The sequence below is a fragment of the Euprymna scolopes genome, chromosome 11 (genome assembly GCF_053919585.1).
Source record: "Euprymna scolopes isolate OS-2025 chromosome 11, ASM5391958v1, whole genome shotgun sequence".
NCBI lineage: Eukaryota > Metazoa > Mollusca > Cephalopoda > Sepiida > Sepiolidae > Euprymna > Euprymna scolopes.
This window is the reverse complement of record NC_136492.1, coordinates 139,291,110-139,308,266: the sequence shown is the minus strand read 5'-3', so window position 1 is coordinate 139,308,266 and position 17,157 is coordinate 139,291,110. Positions and strand designations below refer to the sequence as shown.

Sequence of the window (17,157 nt, the reverse complement as noted above, 5' to 3'; positions counted from 1 at the left end):
GGGATATAGAGAAGCTATGTGTTATGCTACCAGCTGTGTCTGTGTAAGTAGAGAATTCAAGTCAATTACTGTGGTGGACATTGAAGTCACCAAATATATGTATTTGTGTGCTAGTATCGAGAGAGAGAGAGAGTGCTGTATCTATGCTGTCAAAGACTTGGTTGATTAGTGTACAGTCTAAGGTCGAGGGAGAGCAGTAGAGAAAATATAAGTAGCTAATGTTATGTTGTATGTTTAATATAATGCACATAAAAGCCTGGTTGTTGATGGAGCAGCCACTCTAAGCACTACCAAAGAGTTAGGGCACCTGTACTATCAGTCATAAAGAGCAAACAGGAACTGTCAATCCAGTATTCTGAACCCATCAGACAAAAAATCAACCCAATCCAATTGCACTGACATAAATAGTACTCAAGCACCCGCAAAGTACCCAGTTTTAAGGGATGGGATGTGTCGGGGACAGGGAATGGTGTTCATTGCCCTAATCAGGAAATAAGGTCGACCCCTGGGCGTTTCTGGCGATTCCCTGTGATTGCCGCTTTGCACCTGGCCAATAGGCAGAGAAGGAGTATTGAAAGTTGGGCAATAGACAGAGCCTATCTACTCCTTAAACAGTTTAGGTTTGCATACTAGTAATTTGTTTGAGGCACCAGTTCTAGGAAAGTTGTCGCCCAAGACTGGAGAGGCCTCCCTCCCCTAGGTTTAGCTTCAGAGTTTTCCCTCTGCTAGGTGAATGACCTGAGAAAATCTATGGGTCTATCAGCACCGAAAGGATTAGCCCCATACCTGGGTCCTAAACCAGGTATTTTCTGTTAATTAATTTTAATGAATTAATTCTTAAAAGTTACAAATCTACTGTAAAATTACACTCCTCAAAATAATTAAAAAGAACGTTACCATGCTTTCTATTTTATTGTTACTGGAAGAGGGGATGAGTAAAAATTCATGCAGTGGGGAAGTAACTAGATTTGCAACTGGTTGGTTTGAGATGGAATTAATATTTGTTTAAAATATTGTTCATACATTTGTTTAGGAATAGGATAATTTCTAGGGCAATTGCTCTTGACATATCAAAGGCCTTTGATAAGGTTTGGCATAAGGGCCTACTTCACAAGATTTCCAGCTACGGTATAACTGGAAATGCTTTCTCAATCATTAAATAATTTCTATCTGATAGGTTCATAAGAGTAGTGGTTGAAGGGCAGAAATCTGAGACCCACAGTATTAATGCTGGAGTCCCCCAGGGATCCATCCTGGGCCCAACTTTCTTCCACATCAATTTAATGATCTCCCAAAACACATACTAAATTCATTCGTTGACATCTATACTGATGGCACGACCATCTACGGCAACACATCAAAGGCCGTAAATGACAAAGCTCTCTCTGATTCCCTCTCCTCTGATCTTGAGCACGTCGTTCAGTGGGGGAAGAGATTGCTGGTTACTTTTAATGCATCTAAAACCAAGCTCCTAACTTTACATCATCAACGCTCTGTTCCTCATCTAGCATCAATTGAAATGGATGGCTCTCGTCTTGGGGAGGCTTCATGTTTTGACAAGCTCCTGGGTTTGACCTTTACTCCTGATCTGAAATGGAACACATATATAAAGTCTTTGATTGAGATTGTCGGACTGACTTCCTCATCTTGGTTGTTATAGTCACAACGTTTCGGCCGTTTTGCCCTCCAGCCTTCATCAGGTGTTTTGTATCGAACTGGGGAACCGTTTGTTAGGAGTCTCGAACCCAACACTTTATTATTATTACGGGGGTACCGTGTTCGGACTCCAGCTAGGCTCTGGGACATCTCAATCAATGAAAACACCTCATCTCAAAAATACAGACAATTAATATATAACGTCTGTTGCTCGGGCCGCTGGGAAAATGGTAGGATCCTTCTACCGCTCCAGAAGATATCTCACTACTGATGCTATTCTCTATCTCTATAAAAGCCAAGTACGTCCAAAGATGGCGTACTGCTGCCACATCTGGGCTGGAGCTTCAAAAAACAGTCTATCCTGCTTTGACAAAGTACAAAATAGACTTCGTGGCTTAGTGGGGGATGCTCTCTTCTCTTCCCTGCAACCTCTCTCCCACAGAAGAGATGTTGCAAGCCTGTCTTTGTTTTATTGTTATTTCCATGGCAGGTGCTCGTCCGAGCTCCAATCTCTGGTCCCCCCTCGCCAATCCTTCATGATAGACACCCGTCTAGCTAAAACCACTGTCAGTAATTTCCCCCACTCTTTATCTGTGCCTAAATCAAAACGTAGATTCCATGAACATAGCTTCTTTCTGAGAAGTGCACACCGGTGGAATTCTCTTCCGTTTGCCTGTTTCCCACCTGACTACAACTTGGACGTCTTCAAGTGCAACATAAACAAATTCCTGATTAATCGCCCCCTTAAGTAAGACGCTTTATAAAATCTCCAGTACCAACTATTACTACGATATTATCCCATTGATTATTGTACATAAAATAACCCTTATCCTCGAGTGGCTTACGGGCCTTGATAAGTGGTGATCGCCATGTAAAAAAACAAAAAAACATGTTAAAATAAGATCAAATTGATATTAGTAATTAAGATAGAATTTGATGCCTGAAATTTGGATATTTAAGATGATAGGAGGGATAATAAGATGTATCTATACAATATAGAGTAAAGTAGCGACATATCTATGATTTGAAATACAATTCAACATCGGTATATCTGGAAGTAAAATATAAGCTATGGCGTCACTAAGTTTTAATCTTATATATGATAAAAGAGGCACAGTTTTTTCCCTCTGGACCAAAATACCGTAGGTTTACAACAACAGATTACACTTAAAAATTTATTATTAGCCATTACCTTATTTAACTATAGAACACCATTTCATACACACTAGCGGGGTGGGGGTCCAGGCGTCGCCCGGGTGTTTGTAGGAGTGTGTAGGGGGGTAAGTAATAACCCTGCTTAAATATTATAAAAAAGACGATGTTAAAAAAATCGGAAAAACCAAAACAGAAAAAAAATGGCATAAATAAACCTGACGGATCGAACCTGCAATCTTAACATCACAACGCTATGTGTATAGGGGGTGGGGGAGGTAAACTGTTGCCCGGGTGTTTAAAGGTGTAAAGAAAAAAAACAAATAGTTTGGTCGGGAGGCGGGATTGAATCCGGAAGCCTTGACGCGGAGGTGGAAACAAAAGCCAACTACTTAACCGTCTTGAAAGCTGATTGCTTTCTGGATGTTTCGTCACGAAAGCCGAGAACAATGTTTGAATTGGTTTCACTTTTTATACGAAAAAGACGAATCAACACGTGAGAAGCCAAAATAGCAATAATTTTGTAAAAGTCGCTGTAAATAAATCTAAACGCGACCCGCATTCCCAAATCGTAGATATTATTATATGGAGGCTATATAAACAGTTCTATGTGATAGTAATCCCCCTCCCCAGGACAGTCGGCGAAAAAAGCCTTTTTGAGACATACAAAAAATGCGTGTGCGCATTTGCCTTTTATATATATAGATTATTTTGTAATATCAAAACGTTACATTTATTCCTAGGAGTGTCATCCTCATCATCGTCATAACCTATAGAGGAAGTACTCAAATTTTTGCCCCTCTTCCATAAGTCCTCTTATGACCCCATTCTACACCGCATGCATTTATACTTTTTCCTACTTTCCTGGGTCCACTCCATCATTAACTGACTAGTAATTCTTACCGATTGCATACTCTTAATGCTTTACCACTACTCAAATAATGATTTCTCCCTTCTACCATTCCTCACAATTTCATTTGGTTGACATCTACATATTCAGACATTCCAGATTGACCGATACTTCATTCACAAGAACGCTACAGAGATTAACACAGACATGGCTTCTCTGAGTAGAATCATTACATAATAAATACCCTGATTGCAAACTTCATAATCTCAAAAAAAATCTGACTCGCACTAGATTTTAATTATTAATGGTATTATCTTCGTTATCCTTATCACTAGGAACCTAATTACTTGGTTTATTGATTATTTGTCGTGTTATTTTACCAAACGGAAATTGGAGTTTTCTATTTCCATTGTAGTTTACATTTATTTCATTTACAGTGTAAAATAATTATTAATTATATTTTATTTTAGTAATAAAGATAACGAGACAGTAATTCCACTGGAATAATGCCGGTTAACGGATCCTGTTAGTTTTTTTAATGTTTTTATTACATTTTCACCCCAAATAAGGCACATTGCCACTTTGATGTAGGGGGCTACTATCAAGGACATAAGCTACAGGGGTACTATGTGGAGAGTTGGCAGCAAGATGTCGGTTCACGTTACAGTTGAATTTCTGCATGTCAGTACAGTTGGGAAAGCAGGAACCCGGAAGGGAATTCCAAAGTCTAGCGGTTCTGGGGAAGAAAATAACTGGCGTAGAAGACTCTCTTACGCCTAGGGATCTCAACTGTGAAGGAGTGGGATTTTGCTGCTTGTCGGTTGTCGGGGGTATTTACGTCGAGGGAATATAACTGCTTGCAGTTCGTCGAAGCATTTACCGTTAAAGTACATAGAACAGGCAGAGGGATGCTACATTTTGTCGATGGGATAGAGGCTGAAGCTTAGATGACAGTTCAGGACCTATCAGGTTGGCAATTCTCTTTTGAACCTTGTCTAGAAGTGAGAGACTAGTAGCATATGCACCAGCCCAAATATGACAACAATACTCCATACATGGTCGAATGGTGGCCTTATAGAGGTACAGGATACTTTCGGGCGTTAGTAGCTTTCTAGCACAGTAGAGAGAGCTTACCTTTTTCGCAGCGGTCCTGGCAATGCTCTCAATGTAATTTTTCCAACTCATGTTTCCTGTGAATGTTAGGCCAAGGAGTTTAAAAGATGTACTTTCAGATAAAGAGTCTTTGGCCATTGCTATTGGTGGTAGAGAAGGTTTCTTGTAGTGATTGAAGGAAACAAGTTTAGTCTTGGCAGCATTGAATGTGACCATCCATTTTTGTCCCCATTTCACTACAGATTGGAGGTCATCCTCTAGTGTTTCTGCCATTTCTTTAGATATGTGTTCATTTGTTTTCCTGTAATGTCTGTTATATCCATCTCACAGACAATTCTGTCAGGGAGGTAATTTATGAATATTAAGAATAATAGAGGCCCAAGGATAGACCCCCTGAGGCACTCCCGCATTTATATTATATTGTTTAGATGTACGACCATCGAGGACAACCTGGATTTTTCTTTTATTTAAGAAGGATTGAATTATGTTAAGTATTCTTCCAGTGATACAGTATGATCTGATTTTCCTGAGAAGACCTTCATACCATACCCTGTCAAAAGCCTTAGATATATCTAGAGCTACCGCTCTACCCTTCCCTGCTTTGTCAAGTGTATGGTATATATGCTCACAGATTAGTTAGGATGTCTGCCGTGGAACAGGCTTGCCTAAATCCATATTGTTGGTCGGTCAGAAGTTTACCATCTGTAAGGTGATGTAAGGTAACTATAAATAGGAATAGGCATATTTCTTAATAAAATTTTTCTGACTTCTAATGCAGGAAGATAACTTCGCCTTTTGTTTAAAATTCAGGATTGTATTTTGTCCAACAAAGAGTATTGGCTCAGCTTTTTTTTATTTTTATCTATCTAAGGGAAAGAGAGACATAGAGATTGCTATTAATTATTATTATATTAGATGTTTAGTGTGCATAGGTTTTTAAAAGCCTGCTAAAGTTAAGGATCGAATGCTAAACTCCTACGTACAATGTATGAGATTTTATAGCATATTGGGAAGAAGAGCAATTGGTGAGTTGTCAGGAGAGATGATTATAACTTATGGATTACAGTATAAATACACATATCCAGAGTTTTGGGTAGAGTTTAAGAGTATTGAAATTTTGGATAATGTTTATCATGCAAAACAGCCACAGGCAGTTTTCTTGGAGGCAAAGTATCTATTGGATATAATTGGATATACATAGCATGCTAGCAGCGTCATTTGCTCAGTTTAATAAATGGGGAAGCGTGGTTTGTTGTACTAGTCAGGAATTAAGGCCAGACACAAAGCGTTTCTATCGAGTCCCAAATTGCAACTCTACACCTGGCTAATTAGTCAAGGAACAAATATGGTAGTTAGGTGATGGTCAGATATTAGCTACTCCTATAAGTTTACAAACTGTAGAATTTGGTGATGTCACAAGCTCTGGAAATTTGTAAATTTGAAGAGATAGATACGACCTAAGGTTAAAATACAATGTAATTGTATATTAAACCTTAAAAGTTAGTTTTGGGACAAGATGAAGGGGTTTAAAACGAGTTAAGACAGTGTAGAACATATGTAGTGACTCGGAGTCAGAAACAAATTTATTTTTGCAAATAGGAGCGATTTTTACTAATTTTAGCAGTGATGAAATTCAATCACAAGAATGGAAGCGAGAACTATAAAGGAGAAGGACATTGATTTTTAGAGCAACTTTCTTAGAGAGCACAATTGACAAAGGAAGCACAAGCAACAGAAATTGACTGCAATGTGGAGAAGTAGAAAAGTTTTGTTTTTTTTATAAAGTACATCGTTTTTGAAAAGCTTGGAAATCAGATGATTACCAGAGAATAAAAGAACAGAAAATAAAATATAATAAAATGTAATAAAGTAAAATAGACTAAGTAATAAAATATATAGAGATAAGAGCTTTTTGCTAAGCAACGCAGAGATACTGTTTCAACGGAGTTCCTCCTTCAGATCCTGGCACCCAGAATAAATGAGACTACACTTAAAAGAACTGGCTTTGGTGTAGGGGTGATATGAATAGAAATACAGATGTTTATAGTAGATACGAGCATATACAAATTGTAGATATTAAGTATATTACTTTAAATAAAGTTTTTCTGGTGACTAACGTTTAAAGATAAACTCCCCCTTTCATTTGAGTTTGGCGATGTATTTTGCATAACAATGAGTATCGGCTCAATTTTTTGATTAATTGGAATCAGAAGTGATCTGAGCTAAAGTTAAAAAATGCAATATTAGTGTATATAAGGATTCAAAGATTGTGGTGGTAAGATGAATTTAAAGGGATTTAAAACAAGTTTAGATACTGTCTAAAAGCGCAGAAATATAGGTAGTAAAGCAATGGTAAATGGCTATTGTGATAATGCAATCTAATAATAAAGGTTATCAAGAGGTGGAGAGTACTGGAAACCCGAGATTTGTTGTTACCCAGACTCCAGTGAACACCACAGTTTGTTCCCAAAAAGAACTCTTTGATGATGGTCTATGTGAAAACTTCTAGTTACTAGTAGTAGTAGTAGTAGTAGTAGTAGTAACAGTAATAATCAACAATAACAAAAAATGCATTATCGGTTAGCATAAATTTGAAAAAATATAAAATAATAAATGATAAACAATAAAAGGCATTTTCAATTAATGATAAAAAAAATCATTCAATCAACTAATTAGCCAGTCAATTAATGAAATAGTTAATATATATATATATATAATTTATTGACTAATACATTTTAGTTTAACTATTATGATGTATCCACATACAAAAACAATTTAAAAAAATATATATATATGATAAAATAATAATAATAAAATTTCATCCAATAAACAGTTAATTCTTATACTCTTATTAAACTTGTTAGCTACCAATCACATTATTCTTTTTCATCTACACCATCATAATTTTTTGCTCGAATAATTCAATAATAACGCTTCGTTGAAGAAAGAAGAGAGTTGATCTTATTTTACTGAAAATTTAAAATCTCCATATAGTTTTCATTAGCATTAATCGTTTCTGTATTTTATTTATTAAAAAAAAAACAAAAAAAAACTTTCTAGTGTTAATTATTTCTGCACAGATAAATTTGAATTTTCTCAGGAAAGTTAACATATAAGTGAACATTTTCCATTATATATGCACTAATATTTCCTAAGCTTTGCATTATTGAAAGTAAAGTTCATCAAAAAGAAAAGCCCATTATCTTTGAAGCTTTTAGCATGATAGTAATTTTATTTAACATTTTCCTGAACATTTTTACTTTGATTGTATGGTTTTTCATCTTCCATACTTTTTTGTATATTTTCTCTCATTTCTTTTCTTTTATTTTGTTGTTATTTTTGTATCTCTTTTCATCTTCCATACATTTTGTATCTCTTGATATCGTTTATATCTGCAACTTGATAGTGAAATTTTGTGAATTCACTCCTTAGATTTTCCACATCACTAAATCTAATTTATTTCATACATGTGAGACAATTAATTATTTTCTTTTCTAGCAAGGAACACTTTGACCAATCAAATGAAAGCAAGCCAGAATAAGAGGCAAAAACTTGAGAAAATCCTTGAATCACGTAATATTTTTCTCCATATATTTTTCAATTAAATTTCATGAATTCTCACACACTTTCTCCAATATTTTGTATGATTTTGCAAGGTAATATATATATATATATATATGTATATATATATATATATATATATATATATATATATATATATATATATACATATATATATATATATAAAATTATTTCTTTCAAAACACTACATTATATCTTTCTTTCAGAGACTACCATAGTTTTATTGACACAGGTAGACTTTACTGTTTAGACTCACTGAGGATTTGAAATGAGGTTTAAGGACCTTTTTTTATGATTGAGCACTTTGATTACTTTTCAACATGTCCTGACAATATATATATATATTATGTGTGTTTGCAGTGTATTAAAGAGTAATAATAAATGAATTAATTTAGTACTAGCAGTCTGACTGGCGTTGTTTGGTCATAAAATATGCTCAAATATGATATTTCAATTTATGCAGATTTCATATTATTAAGTCAATTCTTTATCGATTTTTATATTGTAGTCAATATATAATAGTAGCATTACAAGTTAATTTTTTCTTTTTAGATAATTGTTATTTTATCAACTTGCATGAAAAGAGCTATGTAAAAATGCTTAAACCCGTTTGAATTATGCAAATACCATCAGTAATTCAAAAGTTATGAGAATTTTAAGTGCTAAAATTTAGGGGTTTTTTTTAGACATTTTTTTTTAGACATTTTTCTTTAGAAAAAGTGGGCTAAATTATGAACCTCAACATTTCAAGAAATTTGGTAATTTTGCCACCATTTAGTTATTTTTCAAGCTATTCTCATGAAACTTGGTACTCTTATGTAAAATTGGGTGCTCTTTCTGATTATTCAGTCAAATCTGATGTTTATCTCTTTACCATAAGCCATGAATTATAAATTAAGATGTACAAATTTCAATTTTTTTTTAAACTGGTGCATGGTATAATACAGTGGGCGTCTCTTCATGAACAAAACTAAGTATTATACTGGTATTTAAATATATCCTTATTGAGAGTAGGTATTTACCTGCCTTCCCTCCAAAGGAGAGCTTAATCTGGCATGTAACCATTGAATGCCTAAAGAGCATTCATAGCCGGTATTTACTATTCCCCTCAAAGAAAAGAAAAAATTGAGTAGATATGAATTAATCTCAGAAATAAATCAAAGAAAATTTTTCATATAGATTTTGGATTTCTATAAAAGATGGACAAAAATCAGAAGCTCACAGTATTAATGCCGGTGTCCCTCAGGGATCCATCCTGTGCCCAACTCTTTTCCTGATCTACATTAATGATCTTCCAAATCATATCCCTACATCATTTGTAGACATTTATGCTGACGACACTACCATTTATGGTACCACATCTAAGACAGTAAACGACCAAGTTCTCTCCAATTCTCTCTCTTCTGATCTTGAGCACGTAGTACAATGGGGAAAGGAGTGGCTGGTTACTTTTAATCCATCTTAAACCAAGCTTCTCTCTTTACATCATCAACATTCTAATCCACATTTGTCATCAATTGAAATGAATGGCTCTCGTCTTCAGGAGGCCTCAAGTTTTGACAAGCTTCTGGGCTTGACCATTACTCCTGATCTTAAATGGAACACATATATCAAATCTGTTGCCAAGGCCGCTGGAAAAATGGTGGGATCTTTCTATCGATCCAGTAGATATCTCACTGCTGATGCTATTCTCTATCTATATAAGAGCCAGGTACGTCCAAGGATGGAATACTGTTGCCACATCTGGGCAGGAGCTGCTAGAAAGGACTTGTCCTGCCTTGATAGAGTTCAAAATAGACTTCGTAGCCTCGTAGGAGATGTCCTTTTCTCCTCCTTGCAACCTCTATCTCACAGAAGAGATGTTGCGAGTTTGTCTCTGATGTATCGTTATTTTCATGGAAAGTGTTCAACTGAGCTTCAATCTATGGCCCCCCCTCGCCAAACTTTCACAAGAAACACTCGTCTAGCTGTAAACACTATCAATAATTTCCCCCACTCTTTATCTGTGCCTAAACCTAAACGTAGATTCCATGAACAAAGCTTCTTTCTTAGAACTGCACGCCTGTGGAATTGTCTTCCGTTTTCCTGCTTTCCGGCTGAGTACAATATGGTTGTGTTCAAGTCTAAAGTAAATAAGTTCTTGATGAGCCGTTCCATATAAGTTATTAAATTTACTAAATTTTCATTACTAATGATTACTATATTGACCAATTTCTACTGTACACTCTTTAACCCTTATCCTTGAGTGGCCTCTTGGCCTTGATAATGTGGTGATGCCTTTGTAAAAAAAAAAAAAAAAAAAAAAAAAAAAAACATTCCCATAGTCGACCAGAACTTATGCATTTTGGGACCAATCCAATTTTCAATTTTGTGTATCCTCTCTATCTGGCCCAAAATATACCCCTATTTTCTGAGATGCAACCATAAATCGTACTCTATATGAATCCTCAAATGTAGCTTCCACAATACCAGATACCAGGAATCCTAATAAACAACCATTATATATTCACCAGTTGATGGTAATTTTCGTCATTTACTGAAAATTCAACTATGTAAACAAAGAAATAAAACGGTAATTTTTTACCTTGTTTCCACTTTAACATTTAAAATGATTACTTTTATAGTTTTATGGTATGCTGAAAACGAATATCGCATTTAACTTTTCTGCAAATAAGTAGTTTTCTGGATATCAAGCAATGTTATTTCTTATGTTATTGCTGGTGGCCATCTTGGAGCATGCAACTATGTGAAACTATGCGCAAGAAACTATGCATAAACACGCGTACCAAGATGGCCACCAGCAATAACATAAGAAATGACATTGCTTAATATCCGGAAAGCTACTTATTTGCAGAAAATTTAAATGCAATATTCATTTTCAGCAGAACCGAAAACCTAAAGAGGTAGTCATTTTAAAGAAAAATGTTAAGGTGGAAATAAGGTAAAAATTTACAAAATGCATCACAATGAAATTCTTTATCGAACCGCCTAATTATCATTATTATTATTATTGTTGTTGTTATTATTTAGATATCCTCAGTTAAAAAAACAAAAAAATTGTTTTATTTTACAGATTCAAAAAACTGCTCTCGACAATGAGTTAAAAATAAAAAAAATTATACAAAATGCTATTAGAAACTCACCCTATAAATATCACAAGGATATTTATTGGTCGGGTTTCTAACAATGTTTTGTATATTTTTAAGTCATTGTCGAGATTTCAAAGACATGAGATACCATGTGGTCAATTTTCTTGCGCTTGTGTAACACTAATTGTCAAAATAAACAAAAATTTTACATTAAATAAATACATTAAAAACTTATCTAACTAGGTAGAAGAGTAACTTATCTTGCCTTTGGTAATATTTATTTGGGTGCTTATGCACTTATGTTATCGTGCTAATTTTTCAAATAGTATTTTCAAGTTAAATTCAAGTTTCACAAGATCTTTTTTTATTTAATTGTTAGGTGAAAGTACAGAATAATTAACAAAACACCCTTCCTTCCTCATGTTAAGAATGGGTTTCTAAATAATAACATTGTTTCAGCATGGTAGCATAAGTGTACAAGTATCTTTTTATTTATTTATTTATTTATTGACCACTAAAAAACAAAATTCTACCTTAAGTACAAATAAGAAGTAATAAATACAATAACAGAAACGCATGTGCTTAATACATTGTGTTGTTTTTTAACATGTGTACTAAAAGCGTTAAAAACAACAAAAAGTGTTTGGGAATCAAATTTGAAAAACTTGAAAATAATTTTTTAAATTGATAAACTCAGAATAAAAAATAAAACTTTTTTCTGCTTTCGTTTTGAAGCGAATACATAACGAAACTCATCAATACGCTGACTATAGTCAACGCATTAGCGCATCGCAAGTCGTTTTCCGTTAAATTCTATATTCTGTAATTTGTATAAAAGATAACATTTTTAAGAAATTTCCACACAATTAATAATTATCAAATATTTAAATATACATGAAAATAATTCTGAAACTATTATCTATATGAAAATGGATGATATATACCGAGTTATCTTATCAATTTGGAAATATTCTTTGTCAACTTTACTCAGTCATAACTTTGCTTCCCATTGTCGTAAAAGAAAAATCAAAGACCAGTAGAGATGGACTTCTTTGTTTATATAGCCTGTAAAATTTCAGCCATAGCCAATCAAATTTGACCCCGCACATTTGTATCCAAACGTAACGTATGAAATGTAAACATTGAAAAAACAGTTTCCCTTTTTGGTGTCATCATTTTTTTACCGTTTTTCATTTTTAACTTGGAGCATAAAAACATGGAACACATAAAAGCAAAATAAATTGACATCGTTAGAACATTCTAACATTTGTTCATTCTATTCTCTTTCCATCAATATAATTCTTTTAAAAATTGACCCACAAATAAAAAAGATATGACTTGTTGAAGCACATTAGGTATGTAATGTTGCCGATGTCCATGAAAATACAGCATACGCTTGTAATGCTTATAATAGTGACTGCCTAATGTGGCCCTGTTGTAAAATATGCTTAATATGATATTTTTATTTCTGCAGATTTCGTATTTATTATTATTGACTCGATTCTCTATCGATTATTATATTGTATCCAATATATAGTAGTGATTTCAAACGTTTAAAAAATATATGATTTGGGTGCCATCAGCTAGAATCAGAACCAAAATATATAGCTTTCCACTTATATTTTGTTACTACCTGTACTATGTCCTTATGTATATAAAACTTAAAAATAACATTGTACAATGCATAAATGTGCATAAATGTATATTCGCGCATGTGTAGAAGATACACGTTAAGTCGACTTATACCTGCCAAGTGCCTATTTTTTTTATTTTGATTCTTTAGCAACTATTATTACCAGTTAAAAACCAAGTCAAATTTGTTCCACATGCCTGACTCCATTTTATATCAAGTTTGAAGTCTAGAGACCAAAAATTGACAGGAGTTTGGTAGATACCATTCTTCAGACAGACACACAAGGTTACTTTTATATATACATATATGTATATATATTTAATATCTCATGTTTAAAGAGTTATAAGAAAGTGAAGGTAATAAGAACATTCTTTAAAACAACAGTAACTTTATGCATTTAACAAATCATTTTTCCATTTGACTCTACCTCCCCAAGTGACAATAAGTAAAAAAAATTATTTCTTTTCACACTTCTGCTGAAGTTTCTGATAATTTGTGAAAAAATAATCCATTCAGTGCCATATGTCCCTTTCCAGAGAGTACTCGTGTCTAAAAAGAGAAATTATCATTTTTAAAGAAAAGAATCGGTCCTGTCTGTCTTGTTTTGTTTCTGCATACATACGTACATATTCACTTGTAGTATTTCTCATTGACAACTTTTTATGGAGAGTTGCTCACTCATTTGTATGCCTTGTCTTATGTTTGCATGCATGTTCACCTATTATAGCAGTTATCATCACTGAGTCATTTACCACAGAATAGTTGTTGTATCACAGAAGAAAGTAGGGCAGTTATGATAGAAATGTATAAGGATTTAAGTATGTCTGTTTTCATTTATAATATAATATCAGGTGTTTGTATAGGACACTTTTATTTACAATCACCCCTCCCCAAATTAAAAATACAAAAATCCATTGCTCTACTTAAGTACATTTTAACATTTAAACAATATCACTTATTTTATTACAGAAATATTTTAAAAAATTACAAACAATTTAACACAAATATACATTATTTTTTAATAACAAACTAAAATTAAAACATCTTATTGTAAAGAAACAATTATGCACACACATTCACGCACAAATCCAACACGTACAAAAAAAAGAAATTTTCATATAGATTTTAACTTTGATAAATAAAAATCAAAAGTATAGTATGTTCTCAGGTAAATTTAAACGAAAATTTGAATTTCGACACATTATATATTCAGTGTCACGGTGGTTTGGTGTGTTTTTATTGATACCGTGACCGGAGTAATTTAAACAAAATTTACTTGCGGGTCAAATTTGATCGACCCCTGTTGTAGATGATTAAAATAAAATCAAGTATAAATACTTATGAGATTCATAGGTAGGAACAGTTTCTTGTGTCCTGCGTTCTTTTTTTTCAGACAGGAATCCTGCTAGTTTATATATATTTCAATTTTGTTTGTTATTGCTGATCAGCAAAGCATAAACATGAATACTTTTTATTTTCAACAGGTTGAATTGATTTCCATACTTATCTAAATGAGTTTTTAATCATCTGAATCTGTAGACAGTTTTCTTTATGTACTTGGCATTTTGTCTGCAAGAGAAAATATTCTCGCTTGTGTTTCATAGTTCGTTTTTACTTAAATAAATACGAACACCAATAAATCTTCCATATAATTTCTTTTTCTTTTAAAGACCTCACATTCTGTATGCATCAATGAATCACAATAAATTGTTTTCATTCTTTATCCTATATATCTATTTGGTATGATGGTACACATCTTGACATATGATACTAGGGTCTCATTGATTTTGGAGGTATAGCACTGACAATGTCTTGTTACATGATAAGAATTTCAAATCCATTTAGTGAAACATTAGTAAATGAGAAGAACACAAATGAAATAGATTAACAGATATCAAATTCAATCAATATCACTGACGTTTTAGATGCTCTGACAGCAACGCAGTGGCGTAGCTAGACCTTTTGCCGTCCGGGGCGATAGTAAAATTTGCCCCCCCCCCCCCCGGCATTTGGGTGCCCGGAAAATTCGCCCCTGGAAAATTCGCCCCTGGAAAAATCGTCCATTTTTTGCTAGGTAGGAAAACTGGTCCATTATTATTAAGTTAACATTTATTCTGTAATTGCTTAATTTTCATACCTTGCGAAAATTAGTTCTACGGTATCTAATTTTCCTAAATTCAATTAAATTAAAATTAAAATATGAAAACTGATTTTTAATATTTTTTATTCATTTGAGATTTTATCTGTTTTCCTTCTGTTTTAAGTAGATGGTGGGGGTTGCCCGGGGTGATTTTGTCCGATCCCCCAGCTAACAATTGTAAAGTTTACAAGGAGTTATAAAAAGTATGCTACAAAAACAAACGTTTGATACTTTCAAAGTCTTAGCCTCATGAATTGGACAATAATAAAATTAATGAATTCAAACTTTCGCATCTAATGTTATTTCCTTTTTGATGTCGGTGTATATACACCCAAATATCCAACTTTCTTTTCGCACCTATTCGATAAAAATTTATATGAAAGTTCCCCTTTAAGTATGAAATCTTTCTGAGGTCATTTTGTTTTTTTGGTGCTTGGCCGAAGCCTGGGCTTGGCCCTATCCTGTTAGGTCAGCCGGTCACTGAGTATATCTCCAGAAATAATTAATGCTTGCATTTTTTAAACTTAGTGATTGAAATGAATTAAAGTAATTTATTCTCAATTAATGGAAATTTTGAAAACTCCAAACTGTTAAACTATTTATCAAGTAATAATTTACAATTGCGTTTGGAGTTTTCAAAATTTCCATTAATTGAGAATAAATTGCTTTAATTCATTTCAAGATCGGTGTTTAATGTAGAGAAAGTTCAACCTAGATTAAAACAAAAAAATTGCCTCAATCTTGAAGGATATATTATATATATATTTGTTTATATATATATGTATATGTATGTATCTACATGTATGTATGCATATATGTATGTATATATTTATATTATATATGTGTATGTATATATATATATATATATACACATATATATATATATACACATATATATATATACACATATATATACACATATATATATATACACATATATATATACATATATATATATATACACATATATATATATACACATATATATATATACACATATATATATATACACATATATATATATATACATATATATATACATATACATATATGTATATATATATATATATATATATGTATATATGTATGTATATATGCGTATTTATATATGTGTATGTGTGTGTATATATGTATATATGCACGTATGTATGTATATGTATGTATAAATATATGTGTATGTGTGTATGTGTGTGTATATATGCACGTATGTATGTATATGTATGTATAAATATATGTGTATGTGTGTATATATGTATATATGTATATATGCACGTATGTATGTATATGTATGTATAAATATATGTGTATATGCACATATATATGTATATATGCACATATATAGTTATAAAATAAATATGTATTTATTATAATGCTCCCATAATGTTGAGCATAATGAGAGCCGAAAATGGCAAACGGCCGTAAGCGAATATAGCAATGGTCTTGTTTAAAATTAGATCTTGTGTACAATTAGAGCTGAGGTCGGTTTGGCAACGACTGCCGATTGTTCCCATTTACTTGCCTCTCCACGAGGGCAGAGTTAGACACAAGGCCGGTTTTTAATGTGGGGAAAATCCAGCTCCACAAAAAGGGGCACTCTGGATAGGAACAAAAATAAAAATTCTCAGTCATGAACGATTTCCCCATACTGACCGACGACAGAAAAGGAGAAGTGTATCATTAGAACAGATACTACACTGTGATATCAGCCCAAAGGCTAGCTCATGGCACCCATGTCATATATTATTGAAAAGAAATTTCAATTATTATTATAATAATATTCAATTATTATTGAAAAGAAATTGTTAAAGTAACTGGCTACGTATACAATTACGTAGCCAGTTAATTTAATTTAACAATTTCTTTTCAATAATAATAAGTATGTAAACATTAATCTGAAGGGAATTGTGTGAACATTAATCCGAAGAAAATTATATAATTGTTT

At 33.0% G+C, this 17,157-nt stretch overlaps 1 protein-coding gene across 1 annotated transcript in view; it reads left to right on the top strand.

The window, feature by feature from the left end:
- Positions 1 to 17,157, top strand: part of LOC145288248 (uncharacterized) — a 600,777-nt gene that overhangs the window by 157,145 nt on the left and 426,475 nt on the right. The window contains exon 3 of the mRNA XM_080136286.1: positions 8,270 to 8,344. Coding sequence (XP_079992412.1) covers positions 8,270 to 8,344 — 75 coding nt within the window. The remainder of the gene's footprint in view (positions 1 to 8,269; positions 8,345 to 17,157) is intronic.